The 23,833-nt window shown below is 40.2% G+C and overlaps 1 protein-coding gene and 1 long non-coding RNA gene across 6 annotated transcripts in view; one reads left to right on the forward strand and one right to left on the reverse strand.

The window, feature by feature from the left end:
* Nucleotides 1-16,264, reverse strand: part of LOC128626014 (uncharacterized) — a 33,870-nt gene extending 17,606 nt beyond the window's left edge. For both annotated transcript variants that reach the window (XR_008389905.1, XR_008389904.1), the window contains exon 1: nt 16,061-16,264. This is a non-coding gene — a long non-coding RNA (uncharacterized LOC128626014). The remainder of the gene's footprint in view (nt 1-16,060) is intronic.
* Nucleotides 1-23,833, forward strand: part of PDCD1LG2 (programmed cell death 1 ligand 2) — a 107,868-nt gene that overhangs the window by 47,936 nt on the left and 36,099 nt on the right. For all 4 annotated transcript variants that reach the window (XM_037143595.2, XM_037143592.2, XM_037143593.2 and 1 more), the window contains exons 2-3: nt 13,592-13,660; nt 21,392-21,688. In XM_037143595.2, the coding sequence (XP_036999490.2) occupies nt 13,606-13,660; nt 21,392-21,688 (352 nt within the window). In that variant the 5' untranslated portion in view covers nt 13,592-13,605. The remainder of the gene's footprint in view (nt 1-13,591; nt 13,661-21,391; nt 21,689-23,833) is intronic.

Genomic DNA, 23,833 nt, shown 5'->3' on the forward strand with positions numbered 1-23,833 from the left:
CGCCGGGCCCTCTGTATGTCCTCCTTGGAGAAGTGTCTGTTGAGGTCCTTTGCCCATTTTTTAATTGGATTGTTTGTCTTTCTGGTGTAGAGTCATGTGAGTTCTTTATATATTTTGGAAATCAAACCCTTGTCCCAGGTATCATTGGCAAATATGTTTTCCCATATGGTTTGTTCTCTTTTTTGCTAATATTTTCTTTAGCCATGCAGAAGGTTTTTAATCTGATATAGTCCCATTTGTTTATTCTTTCCTTTATATTCCTTGCCCTGGGGGACACATTGATGAAAATATTTCTGCATGGGGATAAAATATTTCTGAAAATATTTACCTGCCTGGGTTTTCCTTTAGGACTTTTATGGTGTCACAATTTATACTTAAGTTTATTTTCGTATATGGTGTAAGTTGGTGCTCGAGTTTCATTTTTCTGCATATACCTGCCCAGATCTCCCAACACCATTTATTGAAGAGGCTAATATTACTCCATTTTATGCTCCTGCCCCTTTGTCAAATATTAATTGATCATAGAGACTTGGGTTTATTTATGGGCTCTCTATTCTGTTCCACTGATCTATGTGTGTTCTTATGCCAGTACCAGGCTCTTTTGATTACAGTGGCCTTGTAGTATAGTTTGATATCAGGTATTGTGATCCCTCCTACTTTGTTCTTCTTTCTCAAAATTGCTGAGGCTGTTTGGGATCATTTATGGTTCCATATACATTTTTGAAATATTTGTTTTAGATCTGTGAAATATGTTAGTAATATTTTAATAGGGATTGGGTTGAATTCATAATTACTTTGGGTAGTATGGGTATTTTAATATTCTTAATTCTTCTAATCCATGAGCATGGTATTGCTCATGGATAGGCTTGCATTTGTTTGTGTCTTCCTTAATTTCTTTCTTCACTGTTGCAAAGTTTTCTGAGTACAGGTTTTTACCTCCTTGGTGAAGTTTACTCCTAGGGTCTTTATTTTTCTTGTTGCTATAGTAAATGGGATTTTTTACTTAATTTTTGTTCCTTATATTTCATTGTTGGTGTACAAAAATGCCCTCGATTTCTGAATATTGACTTTGTATCTGCCATTTTGCCAAATTCACTTATTAGGTTGAGTAGTTTTTTGATGGAATCCATAAGGTTTTCTGTGCACACTATGAGGTCGTCTGCCAACAATGACAGTTTTGCTTCCTCCTTTCCAATTTGGATGCCTTTTACTTCTTTTCCTTTTCTGATCCCTGCGACTAGAACTTCCAACACTATGTTGAATAGAAGTGGTGAAAGTGGACACCCTTGTTTTGTGCCTGATCTTAGGGGAAAACTTTTCGTTTTTGTCCCTTGAGTATGATGTTGATTGTAGGTTTCTCGTATATGGCCTTTATTATGTTGAGGAATGCTCCCTCTTCTCCTACTTTGCTGAGTGTTTTTATCATAAACGAGTGCAGCACTTTATCAAATCTTTTCCTGCATCTATTGCTATAATCATATGATTTTTCTTTTTCATTTTATTTGTGATATATTACATTTATTGATTGTGACTATTGTACCATCATTGCATTCCTAGGATGAATCCCACTTGATCATGCTATATGATCTTTTTAACATATTGCTGGATGTGTTTTGCTAATATTTTGTTGAGGATTTTAGCATCTATGTACATCAGTGATATTGGCCTGTAGTTTTCTTCTTTGTTGTGTCTTACCTGGTTTGGGGATTAGGATGATGCTGGCCTCATAAACAGAGTTTGGGAGTCTTCCCTTTTCTTGGATTTTTTGGAATAATTTGAGCCGGACAGGGGTTAGCTCTTCCCGAAATGTTGTATAAAATTCTCCTGTGAAGCCATCTGGTCCAAGGCTTTTGTGTGCCAGGAGTTTTTTTGATTACTGCTTTCACTTCACTAGCTGTTATTGGCTTATTCAGGCTTTATGCTTCCTCCTGATTCAGTTTTGGAAGATTGTATGTTTCTATAAATTTGTTCATTTCACCCAAGTTTTCAATTTTCTTGGCATATAGTTGCTCATAGTAATTTCTTACAATCCTTCATATTTCTGTGGTATCAGTTGTAGTTTCTCCTCTTTCATTTCTGATTTTATTTATTTGGGTCCTCTTTTTTTCTTATAAAGTCTAGTTGAAGGCTTGTCAATTTTGTTTATGTTTTCAGAGAACCAGCTCCTGGATTTATTGATCCTTTGAATTGTTCTTTTAGTCTCTATATCATTCAATTCTGCTCTAATTTCGATTATTTTCTTGTTTCTACTCTCACCGGGCTATGTTTGCTGTTGTTTCTCCAGTTCTTATAGTTGTAGGGTTAAATTTTTTATTGGAAATTTTTCTGTTTTTTAGGTAGGCCTGTATTGCTATGAACTTCCCTCTCAGGACTGCCTTCGCTGTGTCCCACAGGTTTTGCACTGTTGTGTGTTCATTTTCATTTGTTTCCAGAACTTTCTGATTTCTTTCTTGATCTCATTGGCAACCCATTTCTTTCTTGATCTCATTGTTTAGTAACATGTTATTCAGTCCTTATGAATTGGAATGTTTTTGAGTTTTTTTCCCTTGAGGATGGTTTCTAGTTACAAGACATTGTGATCCAAGAAACTAATTGATATGATTTCAATTTTCTTGAATTCGTTGAGGCTTGTTTTATGTCCTGTCATGTGGTTTGTCTTTGGAAATGTGCCATGTGCATTTGAAAAGAATACATATTTTGCTTCTTAGGGATGAAAGTTTATACACACACACACACACACACACACATTGGACTCAGTTAAATCCATTAGATCTAGTGTGTGTTCATTGCCACAATATCCTTGTTGATTCTTTGTTTGGAAGATCTGTCCATTGTTGACAGTGGAGTGTTAAAGGCCCCTGCTATAAGTGTGTTGCCATCTGTATTTTTCTTGAAGTCCTCCAAGATTTTCCTTATATATGTGGGTGCTCCTATGCTGGGTGCATGTATGTTTACAATGTTTATGTCTTCTTGATGAGTTCTTCCTTTCAGTATTATGAAGTGACCTTCTCTGTCAATATTTATGGCCTTTGTGTTGAAATCTATTTTGTCGGATATAAGTATTGCTAACCTGGATTTTTTTTCCTGTCTGTTTGCTTGGAATATTTTTCTCCAACCCTTCACTTTCAGTCTGTGTAGGTCTTTTTTTCTGAGCTGGGTCTCTTGTAGGCAGCTTATATGTGGGTCACATTTTTTAAATCCATTCAGCTACCCTATATGGTGGGTCATGTTTTTTATCCATTCAGCTACTCTATGTCTTTTCATTGAAGCATTTAATCCATTTACACTTAAGATTATTATTGATTAGATACTTATTCAATGACAATTTTCCCTTTTGCACCTGTGTTTTCTGTCTCACTCTTTTTCTTCATCTTCTTAAAGCAGTCCTTTTAGCATGTCTTGCAGTGCTGGTTTGGTGGAGGTGTATTCTTTTAGCCTTCTTTTGTCTGGGAAATTCCTTATTTCACCTTCCATTTTAAATTTGAGTCTTTCTGGGTAGAGTAGTCTTGGTTGCAGACCTTTGCTTTTCATTGCCTGGTATACTTCTTGTCATTCCCTTCTAGCATGTAGCTTTTCTGCTGCGAAATCAGCTGCTAGCCTTATTAGAGCTCCCTTGTATGTTACTATCTGTTTCTCCCTTGCTGCCTTTAAGATCCTCTCTTCATTTTTGAATTTTGCCATTTTATTTATTGTGTGTCTCGTAGTGGGCCTCTTTGGGTTCCTCTTGATTTGGATCTTCTGTGTTTCCTGGACTTGCGTGACTTTTTCTCTCATCAAATTAGGGAAGTTTTCCATCATTACTTTTTCAAACAGGTTTTCTATCCCTTGCTCTTCTTCTCAAATCCCTATTATTATATATTATATGGATATTATTAAACTTCATGTTGTCCCTTAATACCTCTTCACTCTTTTAGTCTTTTTTCATTTTTTTCCTCTGTCTGGGAATTTTTTCCCACCTTGTCCTTCAGCTGGCTTATTCTATCATCTGCTTATCTAGCCTGTTTTTATTTAATTCTTTCTATTGTGTTCTTCATTTCAGATATTGTATTTTTCATTTCCTCTTGTCTCTTATTGATAATTTCTATGTCCTTTTTCTTTCCTTTTTTTTTCTGTGCCTTCTTTCTTGTTGGTGTAGTTCGCAGTAAGTTCCTTGAAGATTCCATGGAGTTCTTCAAAGTTCTCACTGAGCTCTTTGATCATCCTTATAACCAATATTTTTAACTTGATGTCTGGTAGTTTGGTTGCTTCAATTTTTTGTAGCAGTCTTTCTGGGGATTTCTCATTTCCTTCAATTGGGGGTTGTTTCTTTGTGTCTCCATTTCTTGTTTTTTTTTTTTTTCCTGCTTGTTAGATTTATCTGCTCTGACTCCCTGTCTTACTAGTGTGATCTTCTGTGATAAAAGACCTGTGGGACTCAGTGGTGCAATCTCCTTGATCACCTGTGCTTGATGCTCTGGCAGTGTCCTTAATGCCTTTTATTTTGGGGGGGGGGGTTTGGTTGTTGTGGGTCATTCTTTGGTGGGTCCTTCTCTCTGGCTGACCGACTGAGAGTCACTCTGCCCTCCACACTGTGTGTACTGTTGTACAGGTGCTGCCGGAACAAAAAACAAACGGCCCAAGAAACAGACCCACACCCACAAAGATGTCCCTCACCCACAATTACACTATCGACAGCCAGTTCACCCATAGTAATAAAGTTGTAAAGAGATTAAGACTATTATAAGAAAGGAAAAACAAATATGAGATGACTAACTGAAAGAAATTTTGGGAGGATGGGGGAAGGGCAATAATAAGAGTAGAGAATAGAGGCAAGGAAAAGTAGGAAAGACAATAAAGTTTACTCTATAACTAAAAAGGGGAGGAGGGAAAGTGTAATGGGTAAGAGTGGAAAAGTGTAGTATTTGGTTAAAACCAAAATGTGAAGAAAATATGTATATTTGTATATATTTAGTGAGAGAAAAACCAGACAACCACGACAAATATATGTCTATGTGTGTGTATGTATGTATGTATATGAAATAATATGGCCCTAACTGCAGAAAATCTCCACCACAGAGATACCAACAACCAATGAGCTAAGACTTATGCAAGTGAGATGAGGATACGGGGGCAACAGGAAAGAAAGAAGAACTTAGAAAATGTCTAGAGGAAGGAGAAGTTATTTTGAGAGGATAAAGGGAGAAGGAATACTAACAGCGAGGGATGAAAAACTGGCTAAGACAGGGAAAAATTGATGTTTAAAGTGAAAAAAGGAAGGGCAGGAGAAAGGCAAAATGGAGTTGGAGAGGCAAACAGTGAAATTTGAAATACAAGGATAGTCACTATCTAGAAATAAGATTGAAGAACTATTAATAACAACTACCTTGCCTAGTGTGTGTGAGCAAAGATGGATAAAGGTGGAGAGAGAGTAGGTAGGGTATTCTATTCTCTCTCTAGGGTAAGACCAGAAGGAGGAATGTGACATGACTACTGATGCTCAGAAATGGTTCTGAGAGGCCGGCGCGGGGAGCAATAGTGATAGTGTGCTATAGAAACAAGTTGTAGCAAGAGGGAAAATGGAATTTAAAACAAATACAGGAAAGAGAAGGAAGGAGGTAGTATGGAGTAAGAGAAGGGGTGAGCAATACATGAGACTTGAAATAAACTGAATTATAAAACCCGGTGCCATATTATGCCCAAGCTTTTAGGTTAAACAGCTTTGCAGGAGAGAAGATATACCTTCTTGTGCCTGTCTCTATTTTCTCTGCTCTGCTGAGTTTGGTAAATTAGGGCCTGTGGAGCTGAATAGCAGGCCGTGTCTGGCACAGGGGCTTTTTCTTCTTTTGCCTGAGGAAATGTACACATCAGTAGAAACTCCTGGGCCTGACCTCCCCATTTTGCGGGAGGAGCCCTAATCCCAAAGGTGGATGTTGTATTCGTCTGCCTGTGAAAGGCTCTGGCTGACTCGAGCAAATATCAGGCATTCGGCCCCCGCATCCCAGACCCAATCCTGCTGCTCTCTCACACAAAGTTCAGCTGAATTCTCCACGCTGCTCTGTCCTCTGCTTGTGTTGGGTCGGGTCCTCCCCTTCCTTCAGTGGTGCCTCTGAGTGTTTGGTTAGCAAAGCTGCTGTGTCCTGCCCTGCACACAGGCCTGCGTGCCTGGCTCCCTGCCAAGCTTCTGGGACGACTCAGCTCCTCTTTTAAGTGTCTCTAAGGCCCTCGCGCTGTAGCGCGAGTCCTTGGGGATCCTGTTCTCCACGTGCTTCCTCTCCCCAAAAATCACACAGTGACTCCCGGTCAAGGCTGACCACCTCCTTATAGGGCCTCCAAAAATTTTAGTTTCTCTCTGAATCCTTCCAGGGTGGTGTTGGGAAGATTCCCCCCAGCTCTTCTATAACAAGGTGATGACGGCATGCTGTCCCTCCTCCCTCCAGAGATCTTCTTCGGCCTCGGCCTGTCTGTTCCCGCTGTGCCGTTTCTGGAGCCCACATCTCTCAGGCCTTCGCTCGCTGCCCCAGTGGCTTGCGAGTCCTGAGCCGATCTTCAGCCGCCCGACTCTGTGCAGCTGCAGCCCGCGGTGCTGGGCTGGGGAGCAGGGACGGTCAGCCAAGAAAGCTCAGTTCATCAGCCCCTAGAGGCGCCTGGCAGGCGGGCTGTTTCCTGTGTACTCCCGTGCACTCCCCACACTCCCCTCCACACGTGCTTTTACTCACAGATGCTTTCACTTGCTCTCCACTCCGTGTTCTGACTTTAAATCTGGTCCATGTCTGAGAGCAGATGAACAGAGCTGCCCCTTATCTGCTGCTGTCTTGGATCCTCTGATTTCCTCATGTATTTCTTTCTTTCTTTTCTTTTTTTACTCCCAATGGCATCAATATTGTCTTGATAGTCTGACCTCAGAACTACATTGCTTCTCTTTCTTTCCCTTATGGCTGATCAGTCATCAGTTTTTCGTTTGTTTTTGTTGCTGTTACTGTCAATTTTCTTATTAAATTTCTTTTCCATGTCCCCTCCTTCTTAGGAGAGAATGTTGCAGGCAGAACTTGACATTTGTGGACACTGGATCTGCCAGAACCTGAGCAACAACGGTTATGCAAATCCCCACATTGTTTTGTGTTACCAGTAACAAAGTTCCTAAATTATCAAAAGTTTAGCAAATACCTGTCAGAACCTAATAAAGTACAAAGAGCTCTTGTTCTAGCAGGGAAACAGAAGTGTAGCCTGTTAACATACCAGTAATGAGTTAAGTGCTAGCACTAGAGGTGAGTAGCAGATACAGTTGAGGCAGAGGAACAGCTTAAGACACTTGAGAGAGGCTTATTCTCTTGTATTAAGTGCGTAAGAATGTAGGCTACTTAAGGAGATATTTAAGATACAGGGCTATTTTTTTTTAAGCGGATGAAGAAACTGAGATACAGGAAAAATAAGATTAGACAAAAATGAGATCAGACATAAGAGATTAGAATTCTTAAAGAACTTGTAAGTTCCTTGTCATGAAATGCATAAGTATTTTTCTGTGACTGAGGGGTGAGATCAGGGAAGGTTCTGCAAGCCACATTAAGGAGGAGTTCTTTATCTTGTAAATAATGGAAGCTGTTGAAGTCTTTAAGCAGGAGTGACTTGGCCAGATTTGATTGTCCAGTATTCAGGAGATTATTCTGTCTGCTAGGTAAAGGGATAATTTATTCAACAAATATTAGCCCTGCCCAATAAAGCCCTAATATTGGCTCAGTGGATTGAGCACCGGCCTGCAAACCAAAGGGTCTTTGGTTGATTCTGTGTCAGGGCACATGCATGGATTGGGGGCCAGGTCCCCAGCAGGGGACTGTAGGGTAAGTGGAGGCACTCTGGCTTCTTCATCCGGGTGACTGGGTAGCTAAGGGAAGCAGTGTTTCCATAGCCTTGGAGGGGCCTGATAACCAGTGTTCTCACAGCTTTGAAACTGGGTCCGATAAACTGTTCCTATAACATGAAGTGGGCTCACATGTGCAGGATTATATTATGTTCTATAATTTCTGGCATCTTACTGGCTTTGTTCCCCTCTAGTACTTAAACAGGGACTCCTCCTGGGGGCAGTGATGATGCGAGACACGCACGGGGACTTGTGCCACAGTGGGTGCCACGCTGGAGAGCAAGGGCCATGACATGAGACCTGTAGACAGACAGGTAGTTTGCAGCAAACGTGGCTTGCCTGCCCATAATTAGAAGCATACCAGACATCCCAGTGGCTCCATGAATATTATTCTATCTGTGAGAATAGCATGAACCTGCCTGGCCTTGAAGGGTGGCAACATAGAGACGCACGGGAGGCAAGCACACATGGATGTTTCTCTCCCTCTCTTCCCTTCTTTCTAAAAATAAATAAATGGATCTAGGAAAGAAGGTGCACAGGACTAGAAGTGGGCTTAGGACCATTAGGCAGGAAATTCCAGCAACCCCAGGACCCAGGTTGAGGTGGGTGGTAGGGAGCGGCCAAGGGCTCCACGACACATGGCCACAGTGGGGTCCTCTAAAGCATGGGGCTCAAAACAGTTCTCTTACCTGGGCTTTTGGAAGGACTTAGAATTTTACTCTCAGTGAAATATTGAGCCATGAAAAGGTTTTGAGCATACGTGATTTTTATTTTTGAAGGTTTCTTTCTGGCTGCTATATTGAGAAACTGCAGGAAGGCATGGTCAGAATAACAAGAGTCCAGTTATCTGGCTATTGCAGGAGTCACCACAAGGGATGATGCATTTTCACATCAGCTCAGGCTGGTGTGAAAGCTGTGAGATTCTAGATGCATTTGAGGGAAGGGCCCATAGGATTTGGTAATGAATTGAAAGCAGGTGAGAGAAGAAAGGAGTAGAAGATGCCAAGGTTTGTGTTCTCCACCTTGACAAGTGGAAGACAGAGTTAAAGGAGGCAAAACTGGAAGGTAAAAATGACAGTGAGAAGGCTGTGCTATGGAATAAGGAGAAATGAGGAGCTGAATTAAGGTAATGGCAGTGAGAGGGTGGAAATAGCAGGCATCGTCCAAAAAGTATCCAGGAGGCAGAGGTAACAGGACTGGGGGCTGAACTGGATTTGCAAGGTGAGAGATGAGCAGGTTTAAGATGACATCCAAGACTCTGGCTTGAAGTGGGTATTATTATTACTGACATCACAGGAAAATGGGACACAGAGAGTTTCTATAAACTGTGCAAGGTCTCAGAGGTTAATACAATAATTTCTAGAATCAGGATTTGAACTTGGATGTGTTTGACCTTACAGCCTGAGCTCCTAACCGTTGCGTGGGGCTGATCTAGAAGAAAGGAGGCTGCAGCCTGGAAAGGGGTTTACAACGCTGTCTGTCTCCGTCCCTCCGTTAGCTCAGGCAGGCTGTGTCTAAGGACAGTCCCCTCAGACAGGCAAGGCAGAAGGGGGAGTGAAGCCAGTAGTTTAGCCAGGAGTCCTTCTGTTGCCAGAACTACATGCTATGTGCTGTGCTCTGTGCTCTAGAAATAAGAATGCTAGACAAGTCCCAGGCTTTCAGGTGCTGCTAAAGATGATATCTTCCTCAATTTATTAAGGAAGGGAATCCTCAAGTCTAGCTCAGGTGTGCCTTGAGCGTCTTCCCAAGGAAAGCCCTTGACTCTGTTCCTGCCCCTCCTGTAATACCTCCTTTCCTAAAATGAAAGCAGGGAGACAGCCTGCTGTGGACCTCGCATTACATTCCTGTCTAGCTGCTGCCTCATCACTCTTCTCTGAAATGTTCTGCTGTCTCCCTATCTTTACCTGCTCTTTTCTTTTGAACCCACACAGGCTTTCATCGGCTCCAGATCCACTGTCAGGCCATCTGTGACCCCCATACTGCTAAGTTCAACTGTCAGGAGCTTTTGGCTCAACTGGCCATTCTCTCCTTGTAGCACTTTGTTTTAAACTCTAGGTTTTACAGTTATTTAGCTTTGGTGAGGCCAAGAAATCACAAAATGACTGCCATGAAAAATATTTTTTATACTCTTTCCCAGGAGAAAAGGGCCTGCCACACTACCGGGGGCCACACAGAGAAGCATCAGGGGCAGACCGGAGGTAGAGAGAGAAGGGGAATGTGAGCAGGCACCTTTATTGTGGCTTTCACAAGGAGGGCTGGGCAACACGGCATGAGCAGGCTGAGGATTGGCTGGTTTGAATCATTTCAGCAGGCCCTGGGGCATTGGGGCTGTCCCTTATTATCTGGTACCTGGCTCTAGAATGGTTAGGGCAGGTAAGTAGTGGCACAGAGTATGAGAACCCAGTAAAAAAGGTGGTTAGAGGTACGGGTTCTGAACTAGCTGGTGCACATTTGAAAGACGAATTTCTTTGTTAGGAATTAGTTAATCCTAGGAGGGTCATCCCTCCAGAGTAGTCATTATGCTCTGTATGTCAAAGCATCGGAACACAGAAAATAAAAGGCACAGCTCATTTTCCCTTTTACATTTGCTCTCAGTCCTCTTTTGCTGATAGTCTCCCTCTCATCGATTATCGCTGGAACTCCCCACATCTCAGTTCTTCAACACTTTCTCTTCCCTGTCTCTCTTCAGATGACGTCATGCATCCCCACAGCTTTAAGTAATACTCACACATCGATGACTCCCAAATTTGTATCTCTACCCTCAAACTCTAGACCATCTATTATCCAACTGCCTACTTGATAGCTTCACTTGCACGTCTAATAGGCATCTCAAACCAAACATATTCCAAGCATAATTCTTGATTTCTACTCCCTAATCTTCATCTCTCCACTTAAATAAATGGCACTTGCATTGCCCTAGAGACTCAAGCCCTAAACCTAGAAATTTTACTAGATTTTTCTATTTTTCTCAACCTAGGTATCTAATTTGTGAGCAATTCCCATAAGGTCTTTTTTTGAGAATTTAGGTGGAAAGACATTATGTGTTCGTGGACTGGAAGACTAAATATTGCTAGATGGCAGTATTTTCCGATGGCTATACAAACACAGCACAGTTCCTATCAAAATTCCAGGTGCCATTGTGTGTGTGTGTGTGTGTGTGTGTGTGTGTGTAGAAATGAATGAGCAGAACCTAAAATTCATATGGAAATGCAAGGGAGCCAGAATAGCCAGCCACACACACACCCCACATGCACAGAGACATAACACAGACACAGGCACACATGCAAAATCTTGAAAAAGGACAAAGTTGGAGTATTGACATTTCTTGATTTCAAAACTTACCATGAAGCTACTGTAATAAAGTTTATGGTACTGACATAAAATAGACATATAATTCAATGGAATAGAACTGAGAGTCTAAAAATAAACATATACATCTATGGTTAACTGACTTTTGGTAAGTATGCCGAGACAATTTAATGGAGAATGAATAATCTTTGAAACAAATTGTGCGGGACAGTTGGATGTCCACACATAAAAGACCGCATCTGGAGCCTTAACCTCACATCATACACAAACATTATCCCAAAATGTATCAAAGACCTAAATATAAGAACGAAAGCCATAAAATTCTCTAAAAAACCCCATCGATGTAAAATCTTTTGTTACTCTGGATTAGGCAATGGTTTCTTATATATGACACCTCAAGTATAAGCAACAAAAGACAAAATAGATAAATCAACTTCATCAGCATGAATTGTGCTTTGAGATTAAATTACATTAAAACATTTAGGCTTCAAAAACCTATCAAGAAGCTGAAAAGACAGTCTGCAGACTGGAAGAAAGTATTTGCTAAGCATGTATTTGATAAACAGCTTGGCAGTTCCTCAAAACCTTAAACATAGAGTTATTAATACCATTTAACCCGCAACTCGTATATATATAGCCAAGAGAACTGAAAACATGTCTACCCAAAAACTTGTATATAAATAGAATTACTCAGAATAGCCAATAAGCGGCAGCAATCCAAACGTCCAACTGTTGAATGAATAAACAAGATGTGGTATAGCCACACAATGGAATATTATTCAACTGTGAAAAGGAATGAAGTGCTCATTATGTGCTATGACACAAACTAATCTTACAATAGTATGCCTGGTGAAAGAAACTAGACACAAAATGCCATATATCATCTGACTCCATTTAAATGAAATATCCTGAATAAGAAAATTAATAGAGATAGAAAGTAGATTAGCAGTTGTCAGGGTTTGGAGAGATGGGGAAGGGGAATTGGGAAGTTTATGCTAATGGTACAAGGTTCCTTTTTTGGGTGATAAAAATTATCTAGGATTAGATAGTGGTTTGGGTTGCACAATTTTGTGAATATATTAAAAACCATTGAATTGCGCCATTCAATCATCTGTGTTTTAAATATATACATATACATGCACTCACATACACACATAATTCTCTATATGTCCACTGTACTACAATAAAATGTTGAAAAAAATTAATAAATTTAAAACGCAAATTTTGTACATATATAAAACCTTCAGTAGACTACTTCTTACCTCTACTAGCCCCACAATTCTAATTCAAACTATCCATGTCTGGATAATATTCCTCACTGATCATCCTGCTTCTAATCTTGCCCCGCCCACTCTTCTTCCCAATAACAGTCAATGATCTACACCAAATCTGAGTCCTCTTTTAAAAATGTAAGTGAGCCCTGACCAGCGTGGTGTGGCTCAGTTGGTTGAGCATCTTCCAGCAAAGCAAAATTTCACAAGTTCAATTCCCCACTGGGTTGTGGCCCAGTCCCCAGTTGGGGACATGCGAGAGGCAACCAATCAAAGTTTCTCCGTTTCTTTCTTCCTTTCTCTCTCTCTAAAAATAAATAAATTGTTAAAATCTTTAAAAAATAAAAATGTAACTGAGATTATGCCATTCGGATTCGGATCTCCACTGGCTTTTCATCATACTCAGCTGCTTTACTTATACCAGATTTACATGTATGGCTCTGACCAATTTGCCTTGAAGAAATGGTTCCATGGCTCACACAATTTTGAAAGCCTTTTGGAGGACAAAATAACTGACAGTCATGTATCCTGTCCCTTTTTGCCTTCAATCATGAAAAGGCCTTGGGTGGGGGGAAAAATCTGGGGACAAAGTAGGAAATGTAGGAGATAAAAGAAGACCCACGATTGGGCGCCCACTCAACAGAGCCAGTTCTCTGCTCCCTCTGTCTAAACCTCTTAGTAACAGGTAGTGCAAGTGATGGGTACATTTGGTCACAGCACTCAAAAGAGCTTGACTACTTTACCTGCTCAGTTAGCTATCAGATATTTATTGAGAACATAGCTCTGTGCTACTGAGCACTACCTTCGAGTGTCTGATGCCCAGAGTTCTGGTCCAGCTGGGACAGATGGTGTGGATTGTTAATTTGACAAACAAGATTGATTTTCAGGGGCCTACTACCGAAACCATGGAAGGCTCCATGGGAGAGACAAAGATAACTACCAGTGTGGGTAAGTCAGAGGACTGCTTCACATTCAGTAAAGGCTGTTAGAAAAAGAGGTAGAGCTTCTAATTCAGACTGATAGAGTGCCCGGCTTCCTCTTATCCTATCTTCCCTCTCTGCCAGGGCCCACTGTCTCCCCTAAAGATTTATTTACGAGTCATTTCCGTTTTTATGAGTAAGCAAATCATGACACAGAAATTTCAGAAGGTCCTGAGGCTTTCAATTGTTTGTTTCAGATCCGATACAGAACATGTTCCTCCTTCTGCTAATTTTGAGCCTGGGAACGCAGCTTCATCAGACAACAGGTAAGAATGGACAAAGGGGGGAGGGACCTGAGAAAGAGGAGCAGGTGATGGCCCCTAGCTGAAGCCAATGATTTGAATGTGGTCCTGAGGCTGAAGGCTTTCTTTGAGGGGAGGTGTGATTGCTGCGTGTTAAAAGCACAGCGAAAAGAATGGTGGCTTGCGCATGCCCATGTTCCTGTCTTATAAAAACAGAGACTGAGCATGTTGGTCTATCTAGTCCCACTCTTCAGTGAAGGTGGGGACAAGGAGACAGAACCATTCAGACCATGTACCTCTGGACTAATATAAGAGGGCATTGGCTGTTTGTCCTGAAAAGGGAGGTGCCCTGTACCTGTCCCCTCTCTTCTGAAAAAGAGAATGAAGAGACAAAGGTCAGGGGGACACCTAGAGGACCCTGTTACTCTAAAGAGTCTTTTGCAGACATTCCTCTGATTATTAAACATTCATTGGAGTTCCTCTTTTAAAAAGCAACAGTAATAGCCATTGGCCATTCGCATACTAATTGTGGATTACTTGAATTGGAAAATCAGTCTTTCTAACCTCTAAGTGTGTAATGCACCTTAATATATGGCTTCAGGATATTAAAGAAAGGAGTTCTACCAGAAGGTGTGGATGGGCAGGAAGGAAAGCAGTTTCAGGGTTTGTTGCCCTGCTAGGCAAGTTAATTCAGACCATTTGAATGTGCTCTCAGGATGGTGAGTGCATTATTTTGGGTGAAAACCAGGAGATAAGAGAGGAAGACAGAAGTGGGCACAGGGGATTAAGTCCTTGATGACAGCAGCTCCAATCCCATGGGAAGCCATCCCGCATTCTGCCTTCTATTGAGAAAGAATGGCTTCTTTGGCACCGGTAACCGTTTGAAGAGCTTCTCCCTTTCTTCCAGGTGGTTCTGAACTGTTCTTTGCCCAGTCACATCCCTCTTCCTCCCTTGGGCTGGCAGCCTGGGCTGGTAATAGGGAGCCATCTTCGGAGAACACCCTAACATTCTGCTTACTCCAGTCCTGCCCTGCACTGACAGCTAAAGAAATACTTCATGTTTCCTTTCTAAGGCACCCTGCCCGGCTCAGATCTTAGAGACATCTAAAAGAGCAAACACAAGCTCTTCTAAAAGGGAAAAGGGCAAGGGCAAGCTCTTCCTTGCTACCGAAGAGCTTTCAGTTTCCATAAAGTGATAAAACCAAAAGAAGGGTCTGAAGCTGATGTTCCCAGGCTGCTGACAGGACTGGGGACTCTGGGAGAAACCTTGGGAATTGTGCAACCTCTGTTTCTAAAGATTTTATTTTTTAAAATTTAGTTTTTGAGAATGTGGAAGGGAGGGAGAGAGAGAAACATTGATGTGTGAAAGAAACATTGGTTGGTTGCCTCTTGACCTGGCCCACAGCCAGGCAGGTGTCCTGACCAGGAATAGAATCAGTGACCTACCGATTCACAGGCTGGAGCTCAATCCACTGAGCCACACTAGCCAGGGCTGATGAGCACATTTTTACATGCTTGTTGACCATTCATATATCTTCTCTAGTGAAGTGTGTATTCAAATTATTTGACCAATTTTAATTGGGGGTTTAATTGTTTTTTTTAAATTGGTCTTTTCTTATTGTTAAGTTTTAAGAGTTTGTTATAATTTTGAATGTAAGTTCTTTATGAATTATGCAATATACAAATACTTCTCCCTATTTGTACCTCACTCTTTCATCTTTTCACAATGTTTTTTGCAGAGCACAGGTTTTAATTTAATGAAGTTCAGCATGTCAGTGCTTTCTTTTATGGATTGTGCTTTTGGTGTCGTATCTGAAGAACAGTTTATCTGAAGCTCAAAAGACTTTCTTTTGTGTTTTCTTCTAAACACTGATAGTGATACATTTTACATTTAGGTTAATAATTCATGTTGAGTTAATTTTTATATAAGGTCTGAAGGGGATTTTTTGTTTGTTTTGGGGGGGTTATTTTTTGCATCTGGACATTGAGTTGTCCAGCCCCATTTGTTGAAAATACTATCCTTCTTCCACTGAATTGTCTGTCTGCACAGTTGTCAAAAATCAATAGGCTATATTTGTGCGGGTCAATTTCTGGACCGTCTATTCTGTACTTTTGATCTACACCTATATCTTCCACAAATATCATACTCTTCTAATATTGTAGCATTATAGTTTTTTTCTTGTAGTTTCTTATAGTTTTATTTCAAAATCTAATGACATCTTATAAACCATCTTGTGAAACATTTAAGGGAAAAATATTTAGTTTTGTATTTTACCATGTCTTGGAGGAAAAATTAACCCAAATTTTACTCTTTTCATTGATATTTCCTTCTTTCTTTATCCTCCAAAGATTAATAAACACCAGGGGGACACGTGCCCATGGTGATGCTTGAGGGCCCTCTGGGGCAGGGGTCACTCCACTTACCCGATCGTCAGCCTCCAACATGACTTCTGCTGACCCCCAAGGTCCACACAGCAGGAGAACCAGGGTGGGGACAGGATTTCTAAGAGATGAGATGCCTCCATGCAGAGTTACCCACAAAGCGGTCCTTGAGTCAGGTGCCCAGGGCAGATGTCTGTCTTCAGAAACTGGAGTTTTCTGAAAACCATGGCTATGTAAAGCAGCCCCCAAGTACATTAGGTAAGGAGTATAAACAAGCCTAAAGTTCTGTTGTTAAATGGAAAAATATATATAAAATTAGCTTAAAGAGGAAGCTATCTTCAGAGGCAATGCAAATGATTCATTTTGTTGTTCCTGGAGCTGTGTCTGGTGTTGACTCCCAGTGATGCCTGACTGCAAGTAAAAACCAAAGTTACCCCAAGAACTGTCAAAAAGATGCCAGCATTATTGGTGTACCCTAATCCTATGTATGTTTCACTGGATTATATAGTGAATATCTTTTGTTAAAATATGTAGATTCAGTGAACCAATATAATATAAAATTATGTATATATTATGTAAATTTTTAAAAGGCTCCAGGAACATTACTCAAGGCATCTGCTTTAATGTGTCTAAGGAACCAGCATGTATGAATTTCTCATGCCCTGGTGAGTCCTTTACTCTTTAATATAGTCAAGGGCCCCAAATGAATGGGGAAAACCAGTTTTCTCTGCTTAATTTTGTAGTTGTGGAAACTTTCCAATTTTCTCCTTTGTTTGATAACTTCAGGAGTTCAGTGCTAGGTTGAAGCTTATTTTAATAACCATGAGGCATATAAAATAGAAAACAAATGTCTTTTCCTTAGCATGAAGATGAAAAGTATATCTACCTCATTCATGGATGCAGTACATGCCAGTGGATACATAGTCATATCTGTAAAGTTGTTAGGAGCATAGGTTTTCAAGTCACAGAGATGAATTTGAATTCCATCTCCATAAGTACCGCTCTTTAATCTTGGGCAAGTATATCATTTTTAAGGCTCAGTTTCCCCATCTGTAAGATGGGGATAGTAACTTCCACCTTGCAGACTTTTGGAAGCATAAATGAGATGATGATGTATAAAGGTTAGCCCAGTGTCAGGCTCATTGTATTTAATAAATGTTAACCATTACTTTACATCCTATTAAAAGTCCAAATTCAGGCCAGTGTATAAGTCTGCTTCTCAAATGTCAATGTGCACATGATCACACCAACAACATTAGGATGCAGGTTCTGCTTCTCTAGGTCTAGGGCTGGACCTGACTTTCTGCATTCTTAACTAGCTCCTAGGCGAAACTGAGGACACTTTGAATGGCAGGATGATAAAAGATGTTTGCAGATGCAGGTGTTTTAGTTGTCTAACCAATGGTTCTCAGTGTTCTCTGCCCATCAGAAGCTTCCAGGGAAATAAAAAACAAATTGATGCTGGCCTTAGAAAAGAATTAGAATTTTAATTTAAGGGATCCTAAGTGGGGCCAGGGCATTAGTTTGTTTTAAAAGCCTCCCCAAATAACAAGTACTGTTCTAGTTATTCTGAGCTACTCAGATACACAATTCATGTTAATGAATTTGCTAATTGCTCTTCTGAACATTAGCTGAAAAATGTCACCTGTCAGGGAGGTGGCATACTTTATGCCTGCAAACGTCGTACTCACACACCCTGTATGTACAAGGCAGATGGAGGAAGCAAGCAGAAAATGGATTTTTGCCAAAGGCCCAGACAGTAAAGAGGGGAGTTCTGCTCTATGCTACGGGGAGTTCCAGAGGAAGTTACAGGCGTTCTTCTCATAAAAGAAAAGCATGAGTGTGATAAATAATTTGTTAAATAAATTCAATAGAGACTACACCCAAAGTCCTCTAATTCATCTTCTTTTTTTCTTTTTTTAAATAAGCAAATTTATTCACAATTGTTATAGTTACTGATCCATGCTATCTTATTTTGGTTTCTTTTTTAAAAATTTGTATTGCTTTTATTTATTTTTCTTTTCTTTAATTGTTGTTCAAAGACAGAGGTCTGTATTTTTCCCCCATCCGTACCCCAACTCAGCCATTCCCACCTGCCTCCCCTGATCCCACCCCCTCCCTTGGTTTTGTCCATGTGTCCTTAGTTGTTCCTGAAAACCCTCCCCTTTTCCCCCTCATTATCTCCTCCCACCTCCCCTCTGGTTACTGTCAGTTTGTTCTTAATTTCAATGTCTCTGGTTAAGTTTTGTTTGCTTGTTTGTTTTGTTGATTAAGTTCCACTTAAAGGTGAGATCATATGGTATTTGTCTTTCACCACCTAGCTTCTTTCACTTATCATAATGCTCTCCAGTTTCATCCATGCTGTCACAAAGGGTAGGGGCTCCTTTTGTCTTTCTGCTGTGTAGTATTCCATCATGTAAATGTACCATAGTCTACTTCTTCTTATAGCTCAGACTCAGCAACTAATCTTCCTTGCAAGCCCTATTTCTCTTCCCTGTGTCTCTCTTACCATGTGTAATTAAAGAAGGGAGTGCTATGAAGAGAGTAAAAGTAGTGTAAATTCTTGAACCTGGTACATAAAAGATGGTTAATACATATTTGATAAATGAATAAATTTATAAGTATTAATCTTCAAGGAAGGGCAGATTTGGTGTCAAGTAGCTCTGTCTACATTTATATCTATATCTATATCTATATCTATATCTATATCTATATCTATCTATATTTTATTCCTCACCCAAGTTCATGCTCATTAATTTTAAAGAGAGGGGAAGGGAGGGAGAAAAACCATTGATGTGAGGAACATCAGTCGGTTGCTTCTCACATATACCTCAACAGGGACCGAACCTGCAGCCCAGGCATGTGCCCTGACTGGGGATTGAACTTTCAACCTTTTGGTTTACTGGATGACACCCCTACCAACTGAGTCACACCAGCCAGAGCAATGCTGTCTTAGGTTTAAGGGGACTTCCTAACTCAAGTATATGAAGACGATTCTCATCATAGAATGATATACCTTTAAGAGGTTCTGATTTTGGAGACTTGGGGTGAGAATTATAACAAGTGCTCAATGGATTCCAGAAAATGGAGCCATACAGGAAATTTGGAAGCACAACATCTCTGTTCACATATATCATCTCAGAGTATTCTCAACCTGGCCAAGTAAATGCAGGTGTGATTGGCATTGTTTTACACAAAAGCACTTGTGTTATAAAAGCACCTTGCCTCTCACCCAGATCCTGCATAAAAAAAGGCTGGGCAGATGGAACTCCTTTCTGTACCAGAGATCTCTGTTACAAAGGCACGTTAATGTTCTAGTAATGGTTATAACAGGGGTTGGAGGCAAGATGTAAATTTGTCAGTCATTTTTGATAAATCTCAAGTTTGTGGATAGCACTTACAATCAAGTATGCTGTGTGGTAATTAAGAATACCAGTTTGTGTGACATTGGGCAAATCATATTCTGATGAGAGAAAAACAGAAGTCAGTATGATTATGCTCATCTTTTCTTTCTCCCTCTCCCTCTTTCTGTCCTTTATTTGCCAAAACCTTAACTGGAACTTAGTATGTGCTAGGCACTGGAGGTATTAAAACAAGCTCAACCTGGTCACTGCCTTCAAGGACTTGTAAGATAGCAGAAGGAAAACCATGAGTAAGAAGACAATTGCAATGCGAATCATTTAAGCAACTTAGAGAAACCCAGAAATTGCTTATACCATAAAATCTGTTGCCAAGGATGGTCAGGGAATGGGCTTTCCTGCTTAAAAAAATACTATGGTTAACAAAAACTGGCCAAGTATTCCATATGTAGATTACCACTGTCCCAAGAATTAAAACAGGGTACAAAAGAAAGGAACTAGTGTTTGCTGACCACCTACTACCTACCAAAATAAGGTACTTCACATGTACCATTTCTCTTAGTTTTTCCAATACTGGGAGGTAGGTATTAATCTTGTGCCTTTATAAGTACAGAGGCAGACTCATAAAGGTTAAATAACAGGATCGAGATCAAAGGGCTCAAGATCCCAATGCAGTCAGAATGTGAACCCAGGTTCATCTGTCACTAAATCCAATGCTCTTCATACCACATTTTACATGGAAACAACTCCTTGAATAGCATATGCTTAGAAGCCTCCCCAATATTTATTGTAAGGTTGGCTTGACTGATTAAATTAATGAATGGATGCAGCAAGGTCTACTGAACATAACTTGATCTGATCTTGCATACCTCAGTCCTAATATGACTATCCATTCATTAATGATGGAAATAGCATAATTTTGTACAGTTTTTCACACTTTATTTGTGCACGCACTGCCTTCATTAGTTTGCCATGTTTGACTACACTTTAGGTTATTGTTTTTGTGAAATTCTTTAAATCAGTGCAGCTTTTATTTTTTGAACAAAATGACATGCCCCGTGGTAAATGGAAAACCAGCATCACTGGCACTGGTACATAGAGGATAAGAGCAAATGTAAATGCAGTGAAGGTAAAGTGGTGTCATTAAAGTCTACCCAGATCTATTACCTGCCTGGGAGCAGCCTGTTTTATTAAAAAGAAAAATATTCTTGTTAGAAGTCGGAGAGTCTGGTTGCAAATTATGTATAATTTCAAAGGTTGAAATAAAACTGAAGAGGAAATAAATTCCTCCTGGAATTTCCTGAATTCCTGAACAATCCAATTCCTTTTAGGCCCTCATTCTGCTCCATCTAAAATCACTTTTCATGCTTCTAGTAGTATGCACCTGGCATGTAATAAGTACATACTTAATAATAGTTGTATTCTTCCTTTCCCATTGTTGGTAGAAAATAAGCTTCTGTGATAGACTTGTATGATGTGGTGGTTAAGAGAAATTGGGATTTAGCAATACCTGGGTCTGATCCTGTGCAATCTTAGGCAAGTTGCTTAACCTTTCTGTGTCTGTTTCCTTTTCTAAAAAAGAGAATGGTTCTGCTTCACTGGTTTCCTGGGAAGACTAAGGTCATGTGTTAGCAGAGGCCTAACACATAATAAGAACTCAACATGATAGTTGTTATTATTACAATCACTGGTGTAAGGTAGGTGATATTTTGCAGAGAAAGATGTCATCTGATCCACATGAAAACAGTTGAGCCTGGGTGATAGGTGGTAGGAAAGCAGGCAGCTGTATGGGTGGGGTGTGTTGGGGGAAGAGAACTGTATCAGAGCAATGGATCAAGATGTCCACTCATGCCCAGATTGGATGAGGAGAGGAGAGAAGAAAGGCCAAGGGACGCCCGGATAATAACAGGTGTTTTCTAGAAAACATGGGTGGACTGAGTCTCCTCAGCTCCTACTCTGTACAGAACTGAAATGTGAAGGCAGACAATGGGAGAACATCTTGTTTTCTGTTCAGCTTTATTCACAGTGACAGTCCCTAAGGATCTGTACGTAGTAGAACACGGCAGTAATGTGACCTTGGAGTGTGATTTTTACTCTGGAAATTATCTGGAAGTTGAACATGTAACAGCCACTTTACAAAAGGTGGAAAACAACACATCCTTGCACAGTACCACTTTGCTGAAGGAGGAGCTGAAGGGGAAGGCCTTATTCCACTTCTCCCAAGTGCAAGTGAGCGACTCGGGGAAGTACCACTGCGTGATTGGCTTCGGGACCACCTGGGACTACAAATATCTGACTCTAAAAGTCAAAGGTGAGTAGTTTCAGGGACTGAAATCCATAGACCTCCAACGAGTTCAAGCAAAAGCTGGGAGGATGGTTATAAGGAGACAGAGCTATATCAAATAAAAGAAAAGTGCTTGTTCTGAAGTAATTTTTCACAAATGAGTATATGGCAGCTGAGGTAAAGGCAAATGGGGGCAGGAGTTACAGAAATAAATGGGGCTAAAGGAAGCCAGGAAATGAGACCTTGAAAGGTGAGAGGGTGCCAAAGATTGGCTGTGCCTATTCATAGTTTTTTTTTTAAAGATTTTTATTTATTTATCTTTAGAGGGGAAGGAGAGAGGGAGAGAAACATCAATGTATGGTTGCCTTTTGTGCTTTCCCTGCTGGGAACTGGCCTGCAGGAAACCAGCCTGCAACCTAGGCATGTGCCCTGGCTGGGAATCCAACCGTGATCCTCTGGTTCACAGGCCTGTGCTCAATCCACTGAGCTATACCAGCCAGGGCTCTATTCATAGTTTTTGCAAGGATCAACACTAACTTGATTATTAAGTTGCTCTCTAAGAACAACTTACTCCTCCAGTCCAGAGTTATTTAAACCATGGTTTTTCCATCCATTTATGGATTAAAATATCAGTTTAGTGAGTAGTAAATCAGGTGAATGTTTTTTCCAAACATAAGAAAATAAGTAGAATAGAATATATTTAGAGGGTATCACATAGTAGGGCTGAGTGTTGTCTTGTGAAACTCTAGTTTCAGAGGGTGTGTGTATATTGGCTTATGGTGTAAAATATTTTTCTCATTGAAGGAGGCTCTAATAGAGTGAGCAGCTGATAAAAAAAGATGAAATAATTTTGCCATGTAAATCATAAGGCTTTCAAAGAATGAGATACATTACTTTCCCCCACCAACTTATTCTTATGTACAAGATCCCTTAGCCCTTATTGCTACAAAAAAGGAAAAATAGAAAAAGAATTGATGCTGAATCTGTCTCACTTCAATAATAAATCATATACACCCTCAGATTCATGAACAAATAGAAAAAAAGCTCATCCATCTCATTAAGAGATACATTTCAAGTAAATTTTTTATGTTTAATAATTATCAGTATTCGTACTTTATGTCTTGATTTTACATGTACTAATAATAATGGAAATTAGATTTCAATGCAGAAGAAAGCTTTGAACACTTAAAGCCTTAAGGTCACAAGAAAAAAAATTAATTTCAATAGCCATACATATTTTGTTGCTGCAAAGAAACATGGGCACATCAACAGAAGAGCTTTTAAACATGTTGCATTAAGATAAAGTTCTATAGAAAAAGTGGAATGGGAGCTGGGGTTCAAGGAATAAAAAGAAACAGTAAAGCTCTGACCACTAGGGAAGAATTTTTGTATGTATTTTTTAATGGATGATTTCAAAGACACCTTCTTTGAAATCTAGATGACACTAGATGCATATGTGAGAGTGAAATAATTGTTGTACTAAAAAAATAAGTGTTTCTAGATTGTTAAATGTCATATATTTTCCAACCTAGAAGCATGAAAAACTTTAAGAATCAAATTAATATAAGAGAGGGTACATACTGCATCACAATTCTTTTAGGAGAAATAAAAGCAAAAAAAAATAGTTTGAAGATCAACTAAGTATTTTGCTCTGATCAGGGATCTCTGAATGAAGCAGGGGAGATCCAGGGCCCTAGTTAGGGTTTGCTTAAATGAAGTAGCATAAGAGGAAAGATGAGCTTTTTTCTTAAAATGCCTGCACTATAGCATAAACCTTGAAGGTAGGGTTTTTAGCACCTTCTTTAATGTCTGGGCAACTGTTCATGTTAAATATAATGAAAAGAGAACTGATTAACTGATTTCAAAAGCATAGGGGAAAAATATGAGGTACAATGGCTAGCGAGTCCAGAGAGTGAGTAGCAGGAGACTGCAGCTTTTGAAAAGCCAGGTTGCAAGTGCAAAACTGTGAGTAATCGGTCTAAGAAAGGGCAGGAAAATGGCTAAGGAAAAGAGCACAGTGGCCCTCAGGGACTGGGAGAGCCCAGGAATTGAGCCCACAGGTTGAGAACTGTCCTGTAAAGAATTCCCAACAGACACAGAGCAAGTACTAGGAATGGAAGGACCAAATCAATCTGGAGGCCTGGTAAAGCATGAGGGTGAGGGTGGAATGAG

This window comes from Artibeus jamaicensis, unplaced genomic scaffold, assembly GCF_021234435.1.
Source record: "Artibeus jamaicensis isolate MK-2021 breed Jamaican fruit bat unplaced genomic scaffold, CSHL_Jam_final scaffold_1964, whole genome shotgun sequence".
Taxonomy (NCBI): domain Eukaryota; kingdom Metazoa; phylum Chordata; class Mammalia; order Chiroptera; family Phyllostomidae; genus Artibeus; species Artibeus jamaicensis.